A 21,206-nucleotide genomic window follows, 5' to 3' on the forward strand; every position below is an offset into this window, starting at 1 on the left:
GCATTGCGCGAGTACCCTTCTAGTTTTTATAAATATTTTTAATTATTAATTATTATTAGCCACATTGTTTTTTTAACCTGGATATCCAATCCGCTATGCGAGCCGACTAATCACAGGGCGACCACCTGCTTTACAGATAGCCCGGAGTCACCGCATTTGAACCTCCGTGGACACAAGGAGATTTTTATTCCTTCGTGGATTTGAACCTGAGACCTCCTGATACTTTTGATTTTTGGAGTCAAACTCAAACCAATCAGACACCACCATCATGATTAGCCACATTGTTTTATTAGTTTTTGTTTGTAAAGAAGTGTATACCAACTATCATCTGGTGTTTGTAATTTCTGCTCGATAATTGTCATGAATTAGTCGTCATTTTCCCAAGACTGATAATTAATCACAGGTTTTAGACGTAAAATAAATAATTATTTTATATAATATACAAAATATTTAATTAAAAAAAATATGATTTGATTAAAAATAAGTGGTTTTTGCATCACCCAAATAAATGATTTTTTTATTATAAAAAAAATTAAAAAGAATCAAAGAGATTCCAATTTACAACATATAATGCTACATGTAATGTAATTAATATCTTAGATTACTCTAGTTTCCGACATTGATACCATCTATAACATTCAAGCTAACCGTATCAGATATTATCTGCTTTGTCCACATCACGGTTTTAAACGCGTCTGATATAGGAGGTATTCGGTTCTTTATAAAGCAACTTTTGTTTCCCTCTTCAACCAATGTGGTATCTTACAAACCATAGGGGTTGTGGCGTAGTGGTTGAGGTTCTGTGGGATGTTGTTGAATATCCCATCTGCCCATAATTCGATGCCAGACGTACACAACAATTATGACCACTTAGTTTATATCAAGAATGATTTTTTGTAGTTACAATTTGGCGAAACTAGTTTAGGTATAACCTACGATACCCTTTAAAAACGTTGGATCTATACAACGATATAATTGGAGAAGTTTTCTCCAACCCCACAAGACATAGTTGAAAATCGGCACATCCCAACAAATTTTGAAGAATAATCGATAGCAAAAATTGATTATTGCAGGACATAGCGTGTGCATAAATGCAGGGAATTATTGTCACACGATTGTGGCTAGAAATCTAAGATCATGTTTGATAAATATAAGTTGAGTTTATCGTAAAAGTCCTGTTTGAATAAATAAAAATTGCTGGTAAAATAGTTTCTCAAATGAAAGTGTAATTTCTTTATACGTAAATCTAAAATTTAACATAAAGAAATTAAAATTTGAAATCAGAAAAAAGAAAACTTTAACAAAACAATGATTTCACACAATTTTTTTTTTGGATAAGATATAAACAAGAAATAAAAAGTAATTCATGACACTTCATAAAATAGATTTTGCAAAGATTTTTTTTGTACTCTTTTATTCTTTCTAGGATAATTTGGGAATTGCACCTGGACCACGGAGAATCGTGTGAAAAGAAAAGTTACAATGAAAAATATAAGAAAATATTTGAACTCTTGATCACTTTTAATCCCATGTCCATTCATTAATTACACTTTAGAATGAAATTAATCTAATACACCTTATTAATATTGACATTTAATTGGAATTGATCTAAAAATAGAGATTTTTTATTATGCTTCTCATCGTGCATGACTTTCCATTGTCATTGGAATTTGACATTTATATTTGTGGTTGGAAAAAGAGAAAAAAAGAGCGATTTCTTGGAGATTTCCTATTTTTTTTTCTGGGTTATACGTTTTTTTCTGGTTTGTTTTTGGGTGAAAATTAATTAATTTCAAAATTTATTATAATTTTCTTAAGTATAAACTAGAAAAGTTGAGAGGTGGCAGGATAATCATAAGAGCATTTTTTAAAACAAAAAAGACAGGAGATTTTAAACAAAATTTTTACTTTAAAACTATTATGATTTTTATCTGTATAATTTGTTAATAATTTTTATTTTTATACCTATTTACAAACTTTGATTTTCGTCTTAATGGCTTATAATTTATTGCTATTTTAGTTTCTGGATTAATTCATACAAGAGATCGAAACAATAAAAATTTGTAAACCTTAGGGACCGAAACAACGATAAATTATAAATCAATGAAAACAAAAATAGCAATGAATTAAAAACCATAAGAATAAAAACCATAATTTCTAAACTAGAGTTATGAAAAGTGTAACATCTATACTATATTATAAAACATTTGATAAAAATTCATAAAAACCATTTTTTATGTATGAAGTACTGTGTATTAATGCATATTACTTAAAATTTAAGATTACAAGTAAATTATACGTAAGTACAACTTATTAAAGCTCAATTTTTGAATTCGTATAACTAACTGCGAATAAAAATAATCAAATACAAGATAAATATCTCATTTTTTATATAAAAAATCTAAAATATAATCAGGATAATCATTGAGTTCAAAAATAATCATTATCTTTATAAAATTTTATTGTTAAGCCAAAAAACAAATTACTTCACTAAATCATAAAAACATTATTTTTTTCAAAACCACATAAACCATATTACATGAACAAAGACAAAAAAAAAAAAAAAACATTAAAATGAATATATATATCTCGCTGCATTATGCGAGTACCCTTCTAATACTCTCAAAATAAAAAATGTAGGAAAGAGAAAAAAAAATATTGTTTATTATTATCATATTGTCATCAATAATAAGAAACATTTAAATTAATGTTTTGTGATGAAAATTGATATTTTATTAAAGTATGAAATTTTTGATTAATATAATTAATATTATAACTTAGAAATGGTCATAATTAAATATAAGTATTTTTTGAAAGTTTTAAATTTTAATCTCTATTTTAAAGAATTTGTTGGAGATGGTCTAACTGTCCGCTACCTACAACCTACTCTCTGGTTTCGTTATTGCTCTTCTAAACCTTTTAACATCCAATATTCAATTATAATCAGTCGGTTCTAATTGAAACAGCCAATTTAAATTTGATCTGATGACTTCTTGTACATTCTTAATCCTCCTATAAGAAGAAAATGACACATAAACCATATCTAATTGTAAGAAAAAGGCTTGGTATAAACAATTTACCAAATAGCAAAATAAAGTTAATATTTATATATTATAAAATTCTTTTTGAAACTAATTTCACCCAAAGATTAAATGTAAGATATACAACATGACCCCCCAACAAACAACAATTATACTCCACCACAATCACAAAATATTTCTTATCATGTAAGACTCTCGGTTATTTCTTTGTTCTTATCGGATAAGATTCTTGGTCCTTTTCATATTTACCCGGTAATGTACTGTAACTTGATAAGCTCTTACCCGAGTAAGCATTTGATAAACGTCCCCTTATTTTTCAAAAAATGTCGAGTTTCCATCATTTTATAGTTTCCATCTAGTTTATCAACTAGTTTTTTGTCAAACGTGATTTGTTCATCAATTACCTTATCGACCAACTAGTTTTTGTCAAACATGATTTACTCATCAGCTAACAATTAGCTTATCAACACATCAACTACTTTGTCAAAAAAGACCTTAATTTATAAGACCTATAATATAATATGGTATGAAAGTTAATCTTGTTTTTATTTATTATTCCTTAAATCGATTTATAATTCTATACATATTTAACGGTGAATAAAAAATCAATGAGGAAGTACGTATGGACAAATATTACAAGGAATTAGGAACAAGATATGTTGGAAGGACCGATTAATTGTATACGTAAGGATGAGTAGGAGCGGAGCTTTGAATTTGGAGTTATGTTGAATATTATTTGTTTATATCCATATTCTAGAAACTTCCTGGAATTCTTAATATTTGAAATATATATATATATATATATATGTACGTATATATATTTGAATATATGTATAAGTCAAAGAGTGTTGGTCACGATTGATTAATTAATCAATTATCCTTTTTAAGTTTACGTTTACACCATTGCTGTTTTGCAACTTCCCAAACGTGACAAGTGGAGTAACTATCTTTATATTTTGTTATAAGTGGTGACGGTGAGGAAACTTAAATTATAACTTCCTTAGTTTTTAGCAGCAGTATCTTGATCAACTCCAGATTTAATAGAGACAAGCTTTGTAATCAATTTAGTAATAAAAGAAACGGCAAAATTAGTTGATTTATGATCAATTCCACGTAGAAATAAAGATGATGAATCATACACTCAACCAATGAACTATATAAGGCCTCTAATTAATGACGGTTCAGCTAATAGCTCACTTATCGAACGCTCTTGCATCGAAGATGAAGGAGGCTAAGTGATCTTGAATACATCTTAGGGACTGTTTGACAGTTGCTGAATGGTTTGTTGCTGAATGATTGAGTAGGTTCTTATGATATAGTGTAAAATGAAATATAATTATTTACAACGAAATTAGGGTGCTGAATGGTTAAGAGAGGCACATGATACAAAATCATTAAAAGAGTTTTAGAACCAATAAGAGGCAAACTTTTTTTCCCGCCAAACAGGATTCATTTCTTAACGATTCAGAGGCTGTCTTTTAATGGAACTATTAAGAGGTAAACAAACAACCCCTTAATATAGTACATAGGTACATTATATATATAGGGGAGCGATCAAATGCAAATCACTCAATTTGTACAAACCGTACAAACCGCATTCAACCAATCATAATTTTTTCATTTTGTTCATTTTTTGTAATTATGATAGGTTGATTAATAATTTTTATTGTGGAGGGTGTTAATCATAGATATTATCATCTTCATTATTTTAATTTTAGAGAAATACATGAAACAGTTTCATTAATGTTAGAGAAATACATGAAACAGTTTCATTAAGTATTATATGAAACAATTTCACAACCATATATGAAACAACTTCATCAAAAAAATTATTATATGAAACAATTTCACAAGATTAAACAATTTCATGAAAAATTTTCATAAAATTAAACAATGAAATCGACAGATGAAGGTGGTTTGCACGGTTTACACAAATGAAGACGGTTTTCATATGATCACTCCTCTATATATATATATATATATATATATATATATATAACAGGTTGAATTTCGGTGAAAATAAAAGTTATGGTGAAAATGGTAAGAATAGATCTCAACCATTGAATCAATCATGATTGAAGATCAATACTAATGCGATGCATCAAAATGCACTGGATCGATTCTTGTGATATACATAATTCATAGGGTGAGATGAGATTAAAAGTGATCAACGATCCAAATTATTTCTTACACTTCTCACTTTAACTCATATTCTCAAGTCATCGTTCGTCACTATATTTTAAAGCTATTTTTACAGTCTATAACAAAAGATAAATAAACAAACCAATTAAATACCAGAATTGTGTTTCTAAGACGTGCTTTGAAATGAAAATAATAAACCATTTTTCTAAGCAATAAACCTACTATACGAAACAACCAGCTACTTTGATAAGTGCTTAGCTAGGAGCTTATTCATAGTCTTTTTTAGGAAGAGGTGGATTGTTTACGACCATTTATTTGGTTTGACACTAATTTTTAATAGTTTGTAGATTAAGCACTAAAGCAGCCCCATATTTATGTACCAATTTGACTTTAATAATTCTAAACTTATATTTCCATCCACTATTTCAACTCGTTTTTTAAGTAAAAAGAAACATCGATACTTAATTAAGGTTGATGATAATAGTGACGGTACATAACCTATCATTAAAATATATATATATATATATATATATATAAGAAAATATTTTGTTGACTCGCTCAATAACAAAGACTAGTCGGGGGTGGTCAAACCCGAGATTTGTCTAAGTTGTCATGTTTATGGGCAAAGTCGTTCCATTCATTTGCCAACTGAATTACGCGCCGAACGCTACAGATTTATTTTGAACAACATTATATAGTTTCCAATAAGATAAAAAACAAAATAGAGTACAAGAAGGGGAAAACGAAAATAGAACATATTTCAGTTCAATTTTTATTTTGGAAAACTGGTTTTCAAAAGATCAGTTTAAGAGTTGATACAGTTATTTTAAAATACATAATTATGTGTTTTTACGTAAATCAGTGAAGGGTTTGCTTGCTAAAATATGGTGAAAGCTATCTTTTTTGGTAATTGTTATTGTCCAGATTAATTTGTACGTACTTCGACTAATCTCATTGATGCTTTGAAGAAAATACATAGAAAAATAATGGTCCTAAGACTCTGAAGATAACAAACACAGAAATCTGCCTCCAATAAGACGTGGATATGCCGACTTTTTCTTTTTCCTACTATCATTTAATTTTTATGCGTACCACGCTAGCATTTACCTAACCACCCCTACAGTTACATATAGAGTATAGACCTTGTACCTTTACACACAGAAAATGGAAAGAAACGTGAAAGGGTACGTAACGTGTGAAATTATTTTTCATCTAAAGAGATTCGAATCGAAAATCTATAAGGATAAGCCCCAATACTCGACATTTATTTTAGTTAACATGTTCTCAAAAAGAAAAACATACCTCAATCATCAAATGAATTGTTAAATTTGTTACGCAAAATTGATTTAATTCTCGACTCTGTTACTCTTTTCGTCTTAAAATAAATAAATAAATATATATATATATATATAATAATCGAAAAAATATGAAATATAAAATAACAAAATCATTTGAATATATAAATTTAAATCACTCCCTTCTAAAACCCTGTTCCATAATATATGTACAGTCCATTTATGAGAAAATGAGGATGACCACAAAAGCCGTCAACTTCCATTCGTTCCCTAAACACGATGTCGTTTTATATAGCAAGAGCCGTTTTAACACTACTACTCCATAGCTTCATATCGTTCTCGTACGGCGTCAAGTTCAAATCCAAACACAAGCCTCTCTTCTCCGCCACCGGCTCCGCCCTCCTCGCGACCTCCGGCCGCCCACTTCCACCGTCACGATGCCTCCTCATATGACCACCCAACGCTTGCCCAATCGCAAACTCCAAACCACAAATGGAACACTCATGAGTCTTGGGCTTCGCCGGCGACTGAGCTTCACTCTCCGCCGATTTGGGTCGCTTATGGCTGGCACGGTGGCCGCCGAGTGCTTGAAATGACTTAAACTGCTTGTTACAGGTCTTGCAGTGAAACACCCGATCGGGTGGTGAATCCGATTGACCGACCCGAGATAGAAGCATCAAGCAGTTAGCCATGGCTAGATTCTCGACCTCTCTGTCGTCTTCCCAGCTTCTTTTGATGGCCATTTTTTCTCTGTTGATTTCAATGAAAACGATGAGGATGTTGGAATTATGGATGCAGTATGTATGTAAGCAAATTGTTGGAGATGTGTATATATATATGTATAGTGGGGGGGTACACGTGTGTGATGTGTTGTGGAAAATATGAAGTAATTGAGGACAGTAGAAGTGAGAGGTGATAGCGTGTGACCGCGTACGCCGTAACTGATGAGGTAATTGGATGAGTTAAGGAAGTGGTCGATTTCGACTTATGGTATTGGAAACTTCTTTGAAATCTAGAATAAACTTTAAAGTGTGGATTACGTTCACGTGCACCTCACGTGTCTCTCACTTTTTAGAAAAAATTTATTAATTTGATTGTCCATAACAATAACAATAACAAGATTGATGTCTGAGTGGTTTGAGCTTGGCTCCAAAGATCAAAAGTATTAGGAGGTCACATGTTTAAATCCAATAAGGAATAAAAATCCCCTGGCCACGGAAGTTCAAATACGGTGACTCCGGGCTATCTGCAAAACAGTTGGTCGTCCTGAGATTAGTCGGCTCGCCTAACGAGTTGGATATCCAGGTTAATAAAAAAATATATTGAGGATTGTAAAAACTAATTTCACACACACACACATGAATATATAATGTTGTTTTATGTATTAAATATATCATTTTAAATTATCTATTAGAACACATAAATATGTTGGGATCTTATAAACTCAATTTTGTTGTAGTGACAAACAGCATCAAGGGGTTGGATCTTAGTTTCTATCATTGTTTTATTAATAATTAGTGTCTGAACCAGCTTGTGTGCATCCCAACTAATCCCAAGGACCATGGAGAATAGCCAGGAAAATCTCCAGTGCCTTGCAGGACTCGAACCGATAACCACTGAGAAGGATCCCCAAAGGCCCAACCTTTATTATCAGTTGAGCTAGCCCACAAAAATAATGTATCAAATTTCTTGGGTTTACGTAAGTTGGTCAAAAAAACACAAAAATCCGCAAAAATTCAACAAATTGTAAAATATGAGTAATTTTCACGCTAAAATGAAACCAACAAGAGGAAACCGATTTAGATATGATTTGGTACACCTTTTAATAGAGTAGCTTCGTAAAAGAATATGGGTACTCTCCAAGTATAGCAACAAGATGAGTCGGCTCGTTACAAGTGTTTGTTATGTCAATTCCGAACAAGCTTAGCACAACCGGGATTTTGTCGTTGTGACAAGGCCAATTATTGCGAATAGTTTATTTTTAATTTAACAAACCTATGAATCATGGGTACATAAAGAATCATCTGATTCAACCATGATCAATCAGTCAAAAGTGGGTATCCAATTTCAATTCCAATTCCAATTGAATTGGATCAGATCTAAAAAGCTTGTTACATCTACAGTTTTTATATAATGTTATAATCGAACACCAAACTTTAATAAAGTTAAACATAACTATAAATTAAAAACAAAAAAGGTGACGGGAGGCATAAGTTATGTATAACCAAATTGACTTTTTACTATATTTCTAGATGTATTATTTTTTTATTTAATTAAAAAATTAATTAAATAATGTCTAGAAGCTTTGATTTTATTTATATATTTTTCAAAGTAATTGGAATGGAAGTGCAGTCTAATTCTGTAAGCTGCTTGCCATCGCCATGCCGCCCCTTTAGTTGAATTCCACTCCATGCTCCCTTAATTATCCTCACACTCGATATTATTATAAAATATAAATACAATAATTAAAGTGACAAGCGTAAGAAAAAAATCTGGACTATTTATTATATTTAATTTCAAACTCACCCATGAATCACGTTTGCTAACAGGGTTGATCCGATGATCTCAGTACATCTCATTCTAATCAGGTTTTTTTTTTTTTTTGAATTATGTGGTTTACAATTCATTGTTGTTTTCTTCTTTCATACTTAACGGTGAACTACTGATGATGTTAGTTTAATAACGAAAACAATAATAAATTCAAAACCAGAAGAACGAAAAAAGTAATTTAAAAAACACAAGGATTAATAAAAGTCTTGTTTCGTTAAGTTAACAAACCAGAGGAACGAACATCATAATTTACTCTAAATTTAATTTGGTTTTTAATTGATTGGAGTCAACTTATTTCCATTAAGCTTGAGCAAAACAACTGCGCTTAGAGCAAGATTTTGACTTTCTGGCGTAGCTTAATTAATGGTGCTTTACACTACTAGAAGAATCTACCAACCTAACCTTACCAAATGCAACACATTCCAACCGTACACTCTTTTATATATATATATATATATATATATATATATATATAATTCATAAATAAAGATTGAGAAAATCAAACATTACGTGACTCATCTCATTTATCAGCATTTTTTATATGTAAAAACTATTATCCAAACTCAACCGAGGGACCGTTTATTCAAACGCTTATCTGGGTAAGCGTTTGTCAAGTCACATTACCTTATCAGATGCATATGGAAGAACCAAATTAAATCTTACCGGTAAGAGTGAAGCCAGGGACCGAGAGAGTCTTACCAGATAAGTGAGGGCGACGACTCTTACCACGGTTAGCATTTACTGGGTAAATTGTTGCGTATGATACCGTTTTCGTTAACTAAAATCTTACCATGTAAGTTAGTGATAGTGTTGATTTTTGCTGATAACCACTTACCCGGGTAAGCGTTAGGTAAACGACCCTGACTTAATGTTAAACCATACCTAAAAAAGGCAGTTAAATTATATACGGTTTACATGTTGGATTTGGTTAATGGTTAGATAAGCAGAATTAAATTTTAAATTAGGTTTGCTTTTTAGGAAACTTGAAAGGATTAATATATTTGGCTCGATTCAAAATTTCTGCAAAGAAATTAATTTACGTCTATGAGTTTGAGCTTTAAAGTATAAGGTACGCAAGAAAGACTTATTGTCAACCAACATAAACGCCTTTATTGTATACAAATCATCTTTTATTTTTAATACTTTTGCCAGTATAGATTATACGATATAACTAAGAATACATACATACATACATACATATATATATATATATATAGAGAGAGAGAGAGAGAGAGAGAGTTGGGTTCATGCAAGACCAGACTGTTTTTGTGAGATTTGTAAGACCATTTTTTTACACATAAAACTTCACAACAAAACACTGTAAAAGTAAAAAAAAAATCCGAACCTTCACAACAAAAGTAATGTGAAGGCTACCTTCACAGTGTTTTGCTTTGAGGTTTCAAGTGTAAAACATTGGTCTCATAGGATCTCAAGTCCATATATATCTATACTATATTATGAAGTATTTGACAAAAACTATTTAAAATCATTTTTATGCATAAATTACTGTTTTATTGATGCATATTACTTAAAATTGAAGATCACAAGTAAACTTGTGCGTAATTACAACTTATTAAAGCTATATCTTTGAATTCGTGTAACTAACTATAGGTAAAAATAATCAAATACGGGATAAATATCTCATTTTAAATATAAAAAATCTAAAATATAATTAGGATAATCATTAGTTATAACAAAATATTTAATTATTATCTTTATAAAAAATTATATTATTAAACAATAAATAAAAATTTTCTTATTAAATCTAAATTAATTATAAATAATATATCGAATTAAAGAAAATTACAGAAAAAAACGAGAACTTTAAGTAATAAATTTAATACTAATACGATATTTTTTTTTCAAATTCTTATGATATCTTTAAATTTATATTTTATTCAAAAATAAAAACATTATCACTTTTATCAAAACCACAAAAAACCACATTATATCAATAGAGATAAAGAATAAAATGAAACAATAAAATTAAGATGTATTTTACTGTATTACGTGAACACCCTTCTAGTATTAATAAATGCATCTCGATCAACTCTTTTTTTCTCACACAAGTCAACATCGGTTTTTTAAATTTTCAATACATGATTTAACCTATTCTGACATAAATACGGTTCTATAGCAATGCCCTTTATTATTGCCACTGGTTAGAGCATTCAAATTTAAATGTGTATGAGGGTATTTTATTAAATATATCAAACATTTGAATAATATAATCAATGTTATAATATCTAACTTAGAAAATTTGTTGGATTGAAATACAAATCTTTACGAGGCTTTTGATTTTTGATTTTCCGATTTCAAATAAATTTTAAAAAATCCGTCAAAGATGTCCTACTGTATACGTGCCTATGCCAATGTTGTAAGCTTTTACACGAGAATTATCTATTCCAATTTTAGGATTAACATTCTTTTTCAATAACGTAAATCTCACTACAACAATGGAGTTTGATCCTTATCCCCAGTTCAAAAAAATATGTCAATAAACAGATAAAATGAACTTCCAATCACCAAACACGATTATATTAAAAATATATATATATAAATCTAATATTATTCAAATCTCAAAAATAAATTAATTTACACAAAAAATTAAAAAACAAAAATCCCTCCTGATAATTACATCACTAAAGATCATGTAACAATAGGCCACAGTTTCAAGTCATTTTCGTATGGTGTCAAATTCAAATCCAAAAAGAATCCTCTCGTCTCCGTACTTTGCTTCTTCTTCGCCACCGTCCGAATGGTTTTTCCGGTAGCATCATCACGGTGCCGTCTCATATGACCACCCAAAGCTTGTCCGATGGCAAACTCCTGTCCACAAATGGAGCACTCATGCGTCTTGGGTTTGGGCGGCGATTGACTCAGGCCGTCGTCGTTTAATTTCGGTCGCTTATGACTGGCACGGTGGCCGCCGAGAGCTTGGAACGACTGAAACGGCTTGTTGCAGGTCTTGCAGTGGAACAACCGCCGTGGTTGGGCGGATTTTCCGACGGTAGATAGGAGCATTAAGCAGTTAGCCATGGCCATGTTCTCGATCTCGGTGTCAGCTTCTAGAAGTCTTTTCACAGTCATTTTTTGATGTGTTTGTCGAAGGGTTGTTTGGGTTTGAGTGGTATTTATATGATTGTGGTGATGCAGATTATGTTAACGAGTGTCTTGTTGGCTAAGGAAGAGTCATTGGAAAGATAACGTGTGAGCGCGTAAGTGATGACTTCACTATGGCGTGTTACTAAATAAGGTCTATTTTATATAGTATTTTTTAAATCTGTGTGTGAATGATTTTAATAAATTATATATATATATATATATATGTATATATATATATATATATATGTATACACACACGAAGATTGAATAACAATAGGAGTTAAACTCTTGTTACCTTTATTGGTGTTATTGTGTTTTTTTTATGAGAATTGATTTGTTGTATTTTATTGGTGTTGATCTTCGATCAAGATTGATCTAAAGGTGAATTTTTTTTTCTTATCTTAATTTTTATTCTCATTAAAACTCAACCCTATATATAAGGGGACCTTTATTTAAGAACACATAAAATTATGAAAGTCTTAAGAATTAGTGCATCATGTGATATTTCATATGATTTTCTTCCATTTAAGAGTAAGATTTAGAATATCAATTAACATATATTTGTTTAACGTATATTTGTTTTACTATGTGAGACTTTTTAATTTGTTTGTGAAATAAATGTTACATCTAAAAAAGTTTTACATTGTTAACCGCATACATATGTAACAAACATATTATTAAAAAATTACGTTGTTCCTCAATATACTAATACCAGCAATAGAGGAAAAAAATCATACCAAACAATACTTTAAGATAATAGTTTTTACGATTATCACAATACATGAAGTTATCAAATTATTAAGGTAATACATATTAATATTCTTTGATAATCATAATTGAATGTCAACACTAATATAGTACACTGAAATGCGTTGGATCAATTTTCGTCTAAAACATAGTTCATAGGTGGATATAATATTAAAGTGATAGGTGTTGAGATCTAATTTTACGTTTCTTATTATAATCTCTTTTCACACAATTATTTATATACATACATATATATATATATATATATATGTGTGTGTGTGTACAGGGGCGGATGCAATAGTAAAAAAAAAGGGGGGACTTCAGTCAAAAACTTGAAAAAAATTTATAGGTTAAAACTTAGGTTTTACATGATTTACCTTTCTTTTTCCCTTGTAATTAGGTTAAAAACACATCGGATGATTTTACGGGTTTTTAGTCTACCTTAAAAGTAAACCCACGTAACAAAATTTTTAAATCCGTGACTTGTGCGTGTATGTATGTGTGTGTGGAGATGAAGACGGAGATGGAGTTGAAATTTGGATGGGTGTAAAGTTGGAGAAACTTCGTGGATGCTTGAAAAGAGTGACGGCCACGTTCACGTGAGGCAGCGCGTGGAGTTTGACGAGGAAAATGGATGCAAGTTTCTTTAAAGCTGCTTGTTTCGTGCACTGAGGCATGTTTTGGTACTCTCCAGTCTCCACACATGATTGGGTTGGGGGAAGATCCAATTAAAAAGATAAAAGAAAACATTAAATTAATCCCTCTAATAAAATAAATTTGTGTTCACAATTAAGTGTTTTAACATATCGTTTTGTATGATCCTAAGTTTATACGATTACATAATAAAGTATTTTATCTGAAAAATGTTGTAATAAATTTATATGATGAGTTTATACATCTTAACAAATTATATTAAGATATTTTGAAAATAAAACGTAGTATTAGTTGTTTATAAGTATCCAGTTAAAAGAGTGTTTTATTAAAACAAATGTTGTTGGTGATTTGTATCACCAATATCATTTAAATGTAATGAGATTAATTTGTTAACCAATGTAATCTTGATAAATATTGAACAAGTAAGGGTGGTGCGAAGTGCACACTTGTTTGAGTTTATTTCGATTTAAAGTATACCGTTATTTAGGGGCAAAGCCCCTAAACGACGGGGGTTCGGGGGCAGAACCCCTGGTAGCGGGGTCCAAGGGGTAGAGCCCCTGGCTGGGGTCAAAATGCTACTATATGGAAAATGCACGAAAATCCGAATTTGTTGATTTTGAACCCAGTTTTGGCCCTGTTTTTTAAACCCGGTTTGGTGGTTCCGAAACTGCCGTTTGACAGTTTTCAAATTTTGTTTCCGTATTGGTCATTTGGTTTTCGTGGGTACAGACAGATTCATAACATCAATTCTCTGTTCGAATTACTGAATTTTATCCGATTGAAGTTTTGATTGTATCATCGAAATATTTCAATCTGAAAGTAAATCACAACTTTCACTAATCCAAACAATCGAAACACCCAGAAATTCTAACAATTATCATCTACAAAGATGTGTTTATAGAATGTTTTATTTATAAAATGATAATAAAAAACTTGTTAAAACGCTCAAAAGTGTTGTATAAAGTTATTACAACATAACACACTTCTAGATTTGACATTTTATTGTTTAACAGGACAGGGCAGGACGTTGTCCAATGTGACATTCCGAACTATGAATTCAGAAATTTTAGGGCCCTCAAACTTTCTTGGACCCTGTTCTATATATTTAACTTGTATCCAATCATATATATTTTGATTTTATGCTCATGTTTTAGCGTAATTCCTTTCGATCTTGTCCATCTTAATTTGGCCTTCTAAGTAAAGTCCAATGCCCCAATCCCTTTCCTCTTCTACCAAATATGCCAATTCTTGATTTTGATTGCAAATCTGTAATCCCTTTTCCTTAGGTCTCTAATTTTGAAGATTGAACTCTTCTAGTTGGCTAGTCCTGTTCATCTTTGTTTTCCCAGTGCCTAATTTTCGGAATGAAACATCAAACACGACCTTGTATGATGATCTTCTTTTTTTCGTGTTCTTTATTTCTCTTCTTCTTGTTCGACAAGCAACAACCCTGCAATTTTGTTGACTTCGTTCATCATAATATTGATCGTCATTGTTTAGAGCCCTATAGCCCGTTGATAACATGTTGAAGGATAATTTGGGCTTAAAATCGAGCTAGAATTTTTTGAGAACTTGAGTAACAATAGTTGGTAAACTTTTATATGCTAGTCTTTTAATTAACGACTTATTGGAGAAAGTTGATTACAAAGAACTTGTTGAAAATTTTAATGTTAGAAGAAGGGAATTTTATATGCTATTTTATCACTTTAAGACATTTTTGTTGTGTTTTTATTTGTAATACTTTTAGTACAATATGTGGCGTGAACTTATATATTTTGTCTTTATACAAGTGTAATAAAGCCTCCAAAAAGTTTTGGAACGAACCTTTCTTTAGTCTTATAAATTTAAGTTCTATAAAGAAATATATTATGATATTTAGAATATTGTTAGCGTCCTAAAAACCTGATTTTATTGTATTGAATGTTGTTAATTAGATTTTCTTATGTGAAAAATTGATACTAACATGTGTTAGGAAATTAGTAGAGAACGCATTCGATTAAGGGGCTGTTTGGCAGTTGCTGAATGGAAAAACGGATAATATCTGGTGCAGTTAGCCTGTGATGTTATAGATGGTGTCAGAGTCGGGAACTGGATCGTTGTGCCAGCGAGGATGTTTGGCTCCGAAGGCGGTGGATTGTATGATCTCACATTGGTTGAGGAAAACAAAGGTTATCTTACAAGCGACTTGATATTTCATTTATCGGACACATTCTAAATTAGTGAGTCAAGGTTTGTGGACAATATCTGGTATGGTTAGCTTGAAATCGGAAGCATCTACGGCAACATCGGAAGCATATGCAAAGATGAATTTGTGACTTCCCCTCTCTGTAATTCTAGACATGGGAAGGTTTCAGGGGGTTAATTATCAGTTTACCTCTCTAAAGGGCACAAACACATAGGTCAAATTCATTTCAAGCATTGACTTGGGGTCAATCAAGAAACCTAATTTTAACAAAAATAAAAATAAAAAAGGAAAAGGAAAAGGGTGTTTACGTAATTAACCATGTCAACCACTATGGATAATGGGACAAGTGGGTTGAAGGGGTGAGAGATGAGGGGATCTGGGTGTTTGTGGGATCAGAGCGTTGTCGATGATAGAGACACAAAAGAGACGAAGATGAGAGAGAGTGACGAGGGTCTCCGGCGAAGATGATTGTGGCTTCAATCTGTGGTCTTTGCCCAAGATGATGTACTATGTGTGTGTATATATATATATATATATATATATATATATATATATATATATATATACACAAGAGTTTCCACATTTCGATTTTAATGTTCTATTTTATTATTTGTCTTTGTCAATGTTATAATACGATTTCATGTGTTGTTAAGACAACAATAATAATTTTATTTTTGAATAAAATATGATTTTGAAAATATCATAAAAATTTGAAAAAAAATATATCAATGTTAATATCAAATCAACTATTTAAAAGTTTTCATTTTTATGTAATTTATTTAATTTATTTCTTTTATTATAATTTAATTTAAGTTTAATAAYRAAATAATTTATTTTTGRTTTAATAATATAACATTTTATAAAGATAATARTTAAATATTMTGTTAGAACTCAATGATTATCTTAATTATATTTAGATTTTTTATATTTAAAATGAGATGTTTATCCTGTATTTGATTATGTTTATCTGCAGTTASTTACACGAATTCAGATATGGAGCTTTAATAAGTTGTACTGACGCATAATCTATTTTTAATCTTGAGTTTTAAGTAACATGCATTAATAAAAAATATTTTATGCATAAAAAATAATTTTTAAAATTTTTTGTCAAATGGTTTATAATACAGTATATATATAAAATTTGATTTAATTTAATAATTTATCTATTTTATTATTAAACTAAAATTAAATAAATCATGAAAAGACAAATATACCCCTCGAATTAACAGACATGTTTAACAAAAGTTAGTCTACGAGACTAAAAGTGAAACAAAATGACAAAGACAGTGATCAAAGGTGTAATTAATCAAAAGAGAGACGAGAGTTGGTAATGAATGATAACAACATGAATCAAAAGTGTAATTTTACTCTCGATATTATAATAAAAATATATTATTGAAATAATAAACTAAATTTTTAGTATAACAATTTAAAATGTTTGTCTTGGAAAAATGGTTGGTTAATATAACAAATATGGTTTATAGTTAGAAACAAATGTAAAAAATTGCTACTTTTGGATTCATTTTGGTCAATTAAATATGCATGCTGTGCCATAATTAATGTATTCAGTTGATACATTTGTTTATGCAAATAATTTTTTTAATTTTATGTGTTCATCAAATTATTACATATGTATCTTCATCTTCAGGTTATGGGCATATCTGGCCATTTGTACAAAATCACAATGGTCGTGATCGTAGACGTCTATAAAATCATATATATATAAGTTGGTTATTATACAACCCATGACATTTGTGCAATTAATACAACTCAATCTCAACCGTCCATTTCATTTGATTAGTATGTGATTTCATAGAAGTTTTGATTGTTTCTTAATATAAAGTATTGATCATAATTAATGAACCATATTCATCTTTTATAAATATTCAAATCATAATAAATGAACTCTCATCATTTCCATAAATATATCAATTTATTGAGTTGCATTGGTTGTACAAATGCGATAGGTTGTATTTGAAACAAACTCTCTCTCTCTCTCTCTTTCTCTCTCTCTCTATATATATATATATAGAAAGAGAGAAAGAAAGAGAGATATAGAGGTGAGTTTTTATACAACCCTTTACATTTGTACAATTAATACAACTCAATCTCAACCATCCATTTAATTTGATGAATATGTGATTTAATAAAAGTTTTGATTGTTTCCTAATATGAAGTATTGATTATAATTAATGAACTATATTCATCTTCCATAAATATTCAAATCATAATAAATGAAATCTCATCATTTTCATAAACATTTCAATTTATTGGGTTGCATTGGTTGTACAAATATAATTAATTGCATTTGAAACGAAATATATATATATATATATATATATATATATATATGATACATCTAACTAGTCAAATTTGACTATAATTAAAAATTAACATTTTTTGAAAGAGAATTGAGCTCGACATTATAACATCTTCAATAGATTTTTTGAAATGCAAAAAATAAAGATTTTTTAATCAATTTTATGTTGTAACAGATTCTTTACAACTATTCTCAAAATAAATAAAGTAGAAAATAAAAGGTTTTTTTTCTCCAAATATGGAGAACACCTCGGTATGAAGTTTTGAATATAAATATTTATAGAGAGAAATAATATTTTCATAGATAAATATAATATTTTAGTGTTATAATCAATGTCGAATTTTTTAAAAATAGGGAATCTATTGAGATTAATGTAATTTTCTTTAAAGATTTTAACTTTTGGTTTTTCATTTTGGAGAAAAGAATTTACAACGGATTAGCAATCCGCCGCTTTCGTCCACTCTGCCATCTCTCCCAATTAAAAAAGATAATTACTATCTTACATTACACATCAAGTAAGGATTAAAAAAAAAGTTTTTCTTTGACATTCTTTATCGTTATTATATAATTATGTCTGTTTTTGTTTTGTTTTAAAAAATGTGAAACAACGCACATTGTTTCACCTTATGAAATAACAATTTATCGTTTAACATTAGCGACATTATGTTGTTTTACAATATGAAAAAGAACACTTTAGTGTTTCATTTTCATTTTCACATCAAGTTTGTTTTGTTTTTACATATCAAATAACACTAATTTTGTTTCAATTTAGTGATATTGTATTATTTCATTGCGTGAAATAAAGTTTTGATGTTTACAGGTGATATTTTTATTACATTTTTTTTTATATTTACTGTATTTTGTTTTTTCATATGATGTTTTTATTATTTAAAATAGTCAAATATATTTTATAAAATGTAAGTTTTCCTATGTGTTAACAGTAAATAATGTAAATGTGAGAAAGTAAACAAGTGAAATTAAATTAATAATACGATAAACTAATGAAATATTAAAAGATTATTATCAATTAATGAAATTTAAAATATCTTATTATTACATATAAACTACATCGTATAAGATTGAATTAAAAACAAATAATAATTTGTTCTAAATTTTGGTATCTATAAAAAAGGGAAATGGAAAATAATCAAGAAAAGAAAAATTACTATCATATCCTTCTTTAGTTATAGATGAAACATTAATTAATGTTATTAGATTAAAGCGATTGGATGGTTGAGATTGATGCTCAAAGTTTTCAACTTTTTTGTGGTTCTCATTTGATTGCAAAAAGACAAAAATGGTCTTTGATTTAACGGAGCTGACAGCGACGTTAGTTAGAGAGACAATGACCAAGACAAATTGAATATCAAAAGGACCAAATCCATAATAAACATACCATAAGGACCATAATAAAATAAAATATCAAAACACATGAATCAAATCTACAATCCACTATTTTATAAAGAGTTAAATGCATTAAATAGCAACCTACTTTCATAATTTTTTTTATTACATCATTTTACTTTTGTTTTTCATTATTGCATCAATGTATCTTCAAATTATTTTTTATTAAGGCATCGTATTTTAAAAAATCTACCCATTATAGCAATGGGTAAACTGTTACCTTTTAAACCGGTTAATCACTTGACTTTTTTTTGCTTGTGTGGCTTTAATGAAGTGATGTGGATGACACATCATTTTGATGATTTAATTAAAATTAAAATAAAAACATATTTCAAATTATTATTAATGATTTTCATTTTTCATTACTATAATTTAAAAAAACATTTTTTTTTTGACTTTTTCTTTTTAAGTTGCATACAAATTAAATATTATAGAGTAAAATATTTCTTAAATAAATATGCTACATTATTTTCGAGATACATTTTGTTTGTAAAAAAGGTAACACTTCTTATTTTATGTTGTTAAAAAAAATACATATCTTTTAAAGTTCTCTCTAAAATATTAACGAAATAAATTGTGTTCTATAATTTTTTTAATATTGTTGTATTAATTGGACAAATATAATTTATTTTTTAAAAGATAATATTTTTTTGGTAAAAAAAGAAAAAAAAATATTTTCTTTTTTCAAAACACATATTTTTAAAAAAATATTAGCGAGATAAGTTGTCTTCTACTAGTTTTATTAATATTTGTATATTAATGAATAATTTAGAGTTTTTAATTCATTTAATATATTTATTAAATAACATGTAAAATATATAAATATTAAATTTTTAATAAGAACTAGTAGATGTTATAATAAAAATAATTTTGAAAGTAAAGGTTGTAATAAAAAAATCACATCACTATAGTACATGTGGACAACCTACGTGAACAATGAGTTGACATGGAAACCTGATATAATGGGTAAATTTAAATCAAAAGATTGTCCAATGCAATAATAGGTAAAAATTTTAAAGTACAATATTCTAATAAAAATAGTTTGATAGTACATTATTGTAATAAAAAAAATTAGAAGTACAATGATATAATAAAGAAATTTATGAAAGTAAATTGTTATTTTGTGCATTTTATCCTTTTATAAATTTTAAAAGGGTTAAATGCATGAAATAGCAACCTACTTTCATAAAAWWWYTTATTATAGYATTCTACTTTTGTTTTTCTTTATTACAACAATATACTTTCAAATTATTTTTTATTAAGGCATTGTACTTTAAAAAATCTACTCATAATAGCAATGGGTAACCTGTTACCTTTTAAACCGGTTAACCCTTTGACTTTTTTGCTTGTGTGGCTTTAATGAGGTGACGTGGATGTCACATCATTTTGATGACTTAACTAAAATTAAAATAAAAACTTATTTTAAATTATTATTAGTGATTTTCATTTTTCATTGCTATGATCTAAAAAAACATTTAATTTTTTTTACTTTTTCTTATTAAGTTGCATTYAAATTAAATATTYTTAGAMTAAAATATTTATTAAATAAATATGAAACATTATTTTCGAGATATATTTTGTTTGTAAAAAAAGTAACTTTTCCTATTTTATGTTGTTCAAATAAATACATATCTTTTAAAGTTCTTTTTAGAATATTAACGAAATAAATTGTCATCTATATTTTTTTAATATTGTTATATTAATAAATAATTCAAAAAAGTCTAATTAATTTAATATATTTATACGTCAAGTAAAAAGTTTTG

The 21,206-nt window shown here is 28.8% G+C and overlaps 2 protein-coding genes across 2 annotated transcripts; both read right to left on the reverse strand.

Moving 5' to 3' along the window:
• Nucleotides 1-6,643: 6,643 nt before the first annotated feature.
• LOC112513512 (zinc finger protein ZAT12-like) lies at nucleotides 6,644-7,243 on the reverse strand. Its single transcript, XM_025119799.1, has one exon. It carries the CDS (start codon nucleotides 7,219-7,221, stop codon nucleotides 6,766-6,768), a length of 456 nt encoding a protein of 151 aa, XP_024975567.1. The 5' UTR covers nucleotides 7,222-7,243; the 3' UTR covers nucleotides 6,644-6,765.
• Nucleotides 7,244-11,601: 4,358 nt separating this feature from the next.
• Nucleotides 11,602-12,128, reverse strand: LOC112513386 (zinc finger protein ZAT12-like). Its single transcript, XM_025119626.1, has one exon. The coding sequence runs from the start codon at nucleotides 12,116-12,118 to the stop codon at nucleotides 11,678-11,680; it is 441 nt and encodes a 146-aa protein (XP_024975394.1). The 5' UTR covers nucleotides 12,119-12,128; the 3' UTR covers nucleotides 11,602-11,677.
• Between the last annotated feature and the right edge of the window lie 9,078 nt (nucleotides 12,129-21,206).

This window comes from Cynara cardunculus (assembly GCF_001531365.2).
Source record: "Cynara cardunculus var. scolymus isolate 2C chromosome LG 5, CcrdV1, whole genome shotgun sequence".
Taxonomy (NCBI): Eukaryota; Viridiplantae; Streptophyta; class Magnoliopsida; order Asterales; family Asteraceae; genus Cynara; species Cynara cardunculus.

Excerpts from the sequence above, each read along its gene's own strand:
- LOC112513512 (XM_025119799.1), bottom strand. The coding sequence starts at position 7,221 with ATGGCCATCAAAAGAAGCTGGGAAGACGACAGAGAGGTCGAGAATCTA.
- LOC112513386 (XM_025119626.1), bottom strand. The coding sequence starts at position 12,118 with ATGACTGTGAAAAGACTTCTAGAAGCTGACACCGAGATCGAGAACATG.